Source organism: Pelmatolapia mariae, linkage group LG10_11 (assembly GCF_036321145.2).
Source record: "Pelmatolapia mariae isolate MD_Pm_ZW linkage group LG10_11, Pm_UMD_F_2, whole genome shotgun sequence".
Taxonomy (NCBI): Eukaryota; Metazoa; Chordata; class Actinopteri; order Cichliformes; family Cichlidae; genus Pelmatolapia; species Pelmatolapia mariae.
In genome coordinates, this window is record NC_086236.1 from 17419135 (window position 1) to 17426104 (window position 6970).

At 42.0% G+C, this 6970-nt stretch overlaps 1 protein-coding gene across 1 annotated transcript; it reads left to right on the forward strand.

Annotated features, from left to right (window-relative positions):
* Positions 1-873: 873 nt before the first annotated feature.
* On the forward strand, positions 874-1857 carry LOC134635312 (olfactory receptor 1500-like). The gene has a single exon (XM_063484707.1). It carries the CDS (start codon positions 874-876, stop codon positions 1855-1857), a length of 984 nt encoding a protein of 327 aa, XP_063340777.1.
* The last annotated feature ends 5113 nt before the right edge of the window (positions 1858-6970 follow it).

Sequence of the window (6970 nt, forward strand, 5' to 3'; positions counted from 1 at the left end):
TTAATTGTCAGGTATTCCAAATGAGGCGAGCAGTCACTGGAGACAGTAGAAATGCTCCTGGCATCGCATTAATTTCTGTTTACCATGAGACACACCCCTCCACCTTTGGTTTTGTTCAACTCTCCCGTTCTGTCCTTACAGAACACTGAGAATCAGTCCGACAGATTTATGGCATGGTCTGGCACAGATGGGGTTCAGCCCTGTCTCAGTGAAGCACAGAATATTACAATCCCTCAGGAAAGTAACTCTGGCCCTTATGTTGTCCAGCTTGTTCTCCCATGGCAGTGCATTGACCAGCAAAATGCTGGGCAATGGTGCATGATGCGCCAGAACGTGTCTCCTGGCGTTTCTTTGTTCTGCACCTACAAGCGTCCCGTCCCCTGCTGTTGACTGCACCACGCAGTATCTCAGTTGGCCATGACAGGTCAGGTTAAAAAAACATATTACCAATGTTGAGAAGCGTTCTGCTATCATAAAATAGTTAACCAGCTGACTTTGAAATGGACTCTGCAAATGGTTGTTTTTGTAAAATGAGGTCTGCAAAGCCAGATTGCCAGATACCTTTATTGCTGCTGCTTGGCCACAACCTTTTCTAAAACCTTACCAAGTGGCAGTAAATATTAATTATGAGACTGGCATGTAGCTATCAAGAAGAGAAGAGGCAGACTTATTTTATTTTTTTCAAATGGGCCCATAAGAACATTTGTGAACCCAGGCCTGCTTACAGCTGACACAAGGGAAAAGAGCACTGCTATAAGTATCAGAGCACAATGTTGCTCTGCTTCTATTTCCAGCTAGGCTTCACAAAATAGAGGCTCCCTAAACAAACGATAAAACACAGAGATTTATAGAAGATTAACAGAAGCTCTTTACATGGCATTGATTAATTCAGCTGTTGAGAACAACATCACCTTTGTGCAACCTGCATATTTTATAATAAGTGGTTTTATTGGCATACCTAATATTAAATATTATTTTGTCTTTCTGTGTTTTATTTACATTCTTGCAGTGGTGGGAAACACATTAGTGATAATTGTAATAACATTGGATAACATGTTGAGAAGTCCTAAATATATTGGAGTTTTTAACCTTGCATTTACAGACCTGTTAAGTAGCTCTGCTTTGGTTCCAAAGGTTGTTGACATTTTTCTGTTTAACCATTATTATATTTCCTACAATGACTGCTTGACTTTCATGTTTTTCTGCTTTACTTCAATTTTTATGCAAGCTTTTAATCTGGTTGTATTGTCCTTTGACAGAGTCATGGCTATCATGTACCCTCTGCACTATCAAATTAGAGTGACCCACAAGCTCATTTTTTCTTTGATCACTTTTTTCTGGCTTCTTGCCATAACTCTTATACTCATTGCAGTTGGCCTTCTCACCAGACTTTCCTTCTGTCAGTCTGTGATTATTCAGAGCTACTATTGTGATCATGGTCCTATGTATCGTCTTGGCTGCAATGATGTTACCCCTAATTATATATTTGCTGTTTTGACAATAGTTCTTGTTCTTGGGTTTCCACTGGCATTTATCGTGGGAAGCTACTGCTGTATCGGTTATTCTTTGTCAAAAATTTCTACATTTAGGGAAAGAGTGAAAGCTTTTAAAACCTGCACAGGTCACCTTTCATTAGTGGCAATTTATTTCCTTCCTGTTATATTTGTGTATGCTTTTGGGCGTGTAATACATCCAAATGCAAGGATCATAAACCTTTCTATTGCCACTGTATTGCCTCCCATGTTAAACCCAATAATCTATGTTCTTCAGACACAGGAAATCAAAGAATCATTGAGAAGATTGTTGAAAGCTAGAGTGCAGGCTAAATTGGAAGTGTTTAGACTTAAACCTTTGTAGTTCCCGATTTCTATTCTTTCATTCTATTTTTTTTTCTTTTTAAGTTTACTATGTAGGTGAAGTATTTCATACACAGTATTGCAGCCTTTTATGCAGCCAAAACACCAAGATTTCATTTGGAACAATAAACAATATAACTACTTTATTCACCGAAAAGCAAAATGATCTAAAACGTTAGTGTCAGAATAAAAATTGACAAAAGACAGCCACAGTCAAGAATCGTATTAAAGGACATTTATTCTTGCAAGGGAGCAAAAGCATCAAATACAAGGTTTCATATTAGATTTTGTCAATTCCACCCTCCTTGCCTTAAAACTCTCACAAAATAAATTTTTCTTTCTACAGGCATCTCACGGGTACAGTTATGAGTGTGTGTGCTGTAGTAAATAGATATTGAGTAGATAATTGAGTAGTATAATATGATCACATTTTTTTGCAACTTGGGTGTACTTCCAGGCACCGAGTTTATCTCTGACTATAATGCAGCTCACACTAATTAGAACATTGTATAACATATTTTTTACCCATCAGTTAAGCACAAAAATCTAAAAATGTAACAAAAAAATAAAATAATAAAAAAAATGTAAAAAAAATAAATAAAATAAAATAAAAAATTTAATAACATAGAGTAGCAGCAGTCTCGTCATTCCTCATTTGTATTACTTTTATGGTACAGGTATAGGCTCTTAATTACTCATTCTTCTTCATGCATACTGTTATTGTATGTGTGGTTGTGCATTCAAAAAGAAGCACCTAAATCCACTAATAGTAGATAAGTTTGTGTTTTAAGTGACCAGGTTTATAGAAGCCTACATTGGACTGTATCAAAATGATGATATAAAATGGGAAACTTCACCTGAGTGTAAATACAAATGAAAATCCAAAAAGTTTAATGTTCTTTGGCTATACTTCTGTAGGTGTTCTATATCATATAAATGCTTCAAATTCAGTTTTCAAAGTCATAGCATTCAATTCCCTTTATTTATTTATTTATTTATTTATTAAATAAAACATTCAAACACTCATACACACCCTTGCTGGCTGCCTCTCAAAATGTTTGTGAAATGATTTGTTTTCTTTCTGACTTTATGGATATTGGGTATTTGTTATGGAAACAAACATGATTAAGCAAGTAAGTCTGTATGAGAGGATTTAAGAATTACACACACACACGCGCACACACACACACACACACACACACACATATATATATATATATATATATATATATACCACTACGCTATCCAGCTGCTATCTACGCTATTTATATATATATATATATATATATATATATATATATATATATATATATATATATATAGCTAGAGATTGACGAGGTACAACATAAATGCTACGGCAAGGAGGAGTCAGGACGCCAGGTCAGGGGGGAGATATCATCACCCCCACCCGAGATTGGGTACATAGCCCCAAGTGCGATAGGAGAAGGATCGTTGAGTACGAGAGGAACTGACCTGAAAGATAGGATCATGGCCAAGCTTGAAACCTGGATCCCCCGTAGCCGGTTACCAAGATTACGTGAAGTACCCTCAGAAGGTCTGCTAGATGATGTTAATGCAGCACTATGGACGATACCTACGACCACGATTACCGACACTAACAAGCTACACTACGGCAGCAGTGATCAGTGAGATGCTTGGCTACAAGTTGAACAGCCACAAGGGGCAGTACCCTCCATGGAGAAGGAAGCTAGAGGGCAAGATCAAAGTAGCACGGAGGGAGGTTAGCCAACTAATGGAGTTGCAGAAAGGCGTGACAACAAATATAAGAAATACAGCAAGCTGTCCATACCTGAGGCCTTGGAAACTGCCAAGCAAAGACTCACAGCCTTGGCCAGCCGCTTGAGGAGGTACACCAAAGAGATAGAAGGCAGGAGAATAAACCAGCTGTTCTCCACAGAACCAGCAAAGGTGTACTCTCAGTAGCAAGGGAACAATAACAGAACAGCACCACCAAGGCTGGAGACGGAGCAATACTGGAAGAGCATGGGACGCAACCCATAACGGCAATGCTCAGTGGCTAGTGGATCTAAGGGCAGACCATAGCGACCTCCCTGAACAGGGTCCAGTAACCATCACAGTGGCAGACATCCAAGAAAGGGTCTCCAGTATGAAGAGTTGGACAGCACCAGGGCCCGACATGGTTCACGCCTAATGGCTGAAGAAGCTGACTGCACTCCACGAGCGTCTGGCAGCACAAATGAACCAGCTGCTAGTTAACGAGAGACACCCGGAATGGCTAACCGAAGGTCGGACGGTCCTGATCCCCAAGGACCCCAAGAAGGGACCGGTCCCATCCAACTACCGACCAATAACCTGCCTCAGTACTACATGGAAGCTCCTGTCAGGCATCATATCGGCTAAGATGAACAGGCACATGGGTCAATACATGAGCGGGGCACAGAAAGGGATTGGCAAGAATACCAGAGGTGCAAAGCACCAGCTACTGGTAGACAGAACAGTCAGCCGAGACTGCAAGACCACACTGACCAATCTGTGCACAGCCTGGATTGATTACAACAAGGCCTACGACTCAATGCCCCACAGCTGGATACTGGAATGCCTAGAATTGTACAAGATCAACAGGACCCTACGAGCCTTCATCAGGAACTCAATGGGGATGTGGCGGACAACACTAGAGGCCAACTCCAAGCCCATAGCACAAGTCACCATCAAGTGCGGGATCTACCAAGGAGATGCTCTGTCCCCACTGCTGTTCTGCATAGGCCTGAACCCCCTCAGTGAGATCATTAAGAAGACTGGCTACGGATACCGACTACGAAACGGAGCGGTTGTCAGCCACCTCCTGTATATGGATGACATCAAGCTGTATGCCAAGAGTGAACGAGACATCGATTCACTGATACACACTACCAGGATATACAGCAATGACATTGGAATGTCGTTCGGACTGGAGAAGTGTAGTCGGATGGTAACAAAGAGAGGGAAGGTAGTCAGAACTGACAGTTACAAGTACCTGGGGATCCCGCAGGCAAATGGGAACCATGAAGAGGCCGCTAGGAAAGCTGCAACCACCAAGTACCTGCAGAGGGTCAGGCAAGTCCTGAGGAGTCAGCTGAACGGTAAGAGCAAGATCCGGGCTATCAACACCTACGCCCTGCCCGTGATCAGGTACCCTGCTGGGGTAATAGGCTGGCCAAAGGAGGAGATAGAAGCCACTGACATAAAGACAAGAAAGCTCCTGACCATGCATGCATGGAGGGTTTCACCCCAAGTCCAGCACCCTGAGGCTGTACGCTAAGCGGAAGGAAGGGGGCCGAGGACTGGTGAGTGTCAGCACCACAGTCCAGGATGAGACAAGAAACATCCACGAATACATCACGAAGATGGCCCCAACTGACAGCGTGCTCAGTGAATACCTCAGGCAGCAGAAACCCAAGAAAGAGGAGGAAGGCGAGGAACCATCATGGAAGGACAGGCCCCTGCACGGTATGTACCACCGGCAGATAGAGGAGGTGGCTGATATCCAGAAATCCTACCAGTGGCTGGACAAAGCTGGACTGAAAGATAGCACAGAGGCACTAATCATGGCAGCACAAGAACAAGCTCTGAGTACACGATCCATAGAGGCTGCGGTCTATCACACCAGGCAAGACCCCAGGTGCAGGCTGTGTAAAGATGCCCCTGAGACAATCCAGCACATAACAGCGGGGTGCAAGATGCTAGCAGGCAAGGCATACATGGAACGCCATAACCAAGTGGCCGGCATAGTGTACAGGAACATCTGTGCCGAGTATAACCTGGAAGTCCCGAGGTCAAAATGGGAGATGCCCCCAAGGGTGATGGAGAATGACCGAGCTAAGATCCTGTGGGACTTCCAGATACAGACGGACAAAATGGTGGTGGCTAACCAACCGGACATAGTGGTGGTAGACAAACAGAAGAAGACGGCCGTAGTGATCGATGTAGCGGTTCCGAATGACAGCAATATCAGGAAGAAGGAACACGAGAAGCTGGAGAAATACCAAGGGCTCAGAGAAGAGCTCGAGAGGATGTGGAGGGTAAAGGTAACGGTGGTCCCCGTGGTAATCGGAGCACTAGGTGCGGTGACTCCCAAGCTAGACGAGTGGCTCCAGCAGATCCCGGGAACAACATCGGAGATCTCTGTCCAGAAGAGCGCAGTCCTGGGAACAGCTAAGATACTGCGCAGGACCCTCAAGCTCCCAGGCCTCTGGTAGAGGACGCGAGCTTGAAGGATAAACCGCCTGCAGGGGCGAGATGGGTGTGTTTATATACAGGTCCTTCTCAAAAAATTAGCATATTGTGATAAAGTTCATTATTTCCTGTAATGTACTGATAAATATTAGACTTTCATATATTTTAGATTCATTACACACAACTGAAGTAGTTCAAGCCTTTCATTGTTTTAATATTGATGATTTTGGCATACATAACTCATGAAAACCCAAAATTCCTATCTCAAAAAATTAGCATATTTCATCCGACCAATAAAAGAAAAGTGTTTTTAATACAAAAAAAGTCAACCTTCAAATAATTATGTTCAGTTATGCACTCAATACTTGAGTGGAGATATATGTATATATGTATATATATATATATATATATATATATATATATATATATATATATATATATATATATATGTATATATATATATATATATATATATATATATGTATATATATATATATATATATACATATATCTCCTGGGCCTCCATAACACCTCAGCAGTGCCACAGGCTGATTGCCTCCATGCCACGCCGCATTGAAGCAGTCATTTCTGCAAAAGGATTCCCTTTTGTATATATATATATATATATAGTCTTCTTATTATTAGCAGTTATTAGCAGTTATTGGTTTGAATAATCAGGTGACTGAACTGAATTTAATGTACATTTTACACACCATGCAAATATTGTGGGAAAAACAGGTTGCAGAATACACTCATGGGATCATGCCTGAAGATAAATATTGAGGGGATCTGCGAACAGTTAAAGCATGCAAGAGCTTCATCATCTGGTGTACTGCATGTGCATAACAAAACCCAGTCAGCCAGTGCTGCCACCTGTCTCATCAGCACTTGGGCAACATAAGCTTGGCAGAAATCTTACA

Excerpts from the sequence above, each read along its gene's own strand:
- LOC134635312 (XM_063484707.1), top strand. The coding sequence starts at position 874 with ATGGCATTGATTAATTCAGCTGTTGAGAACAACATCACCTTTGTGCAA.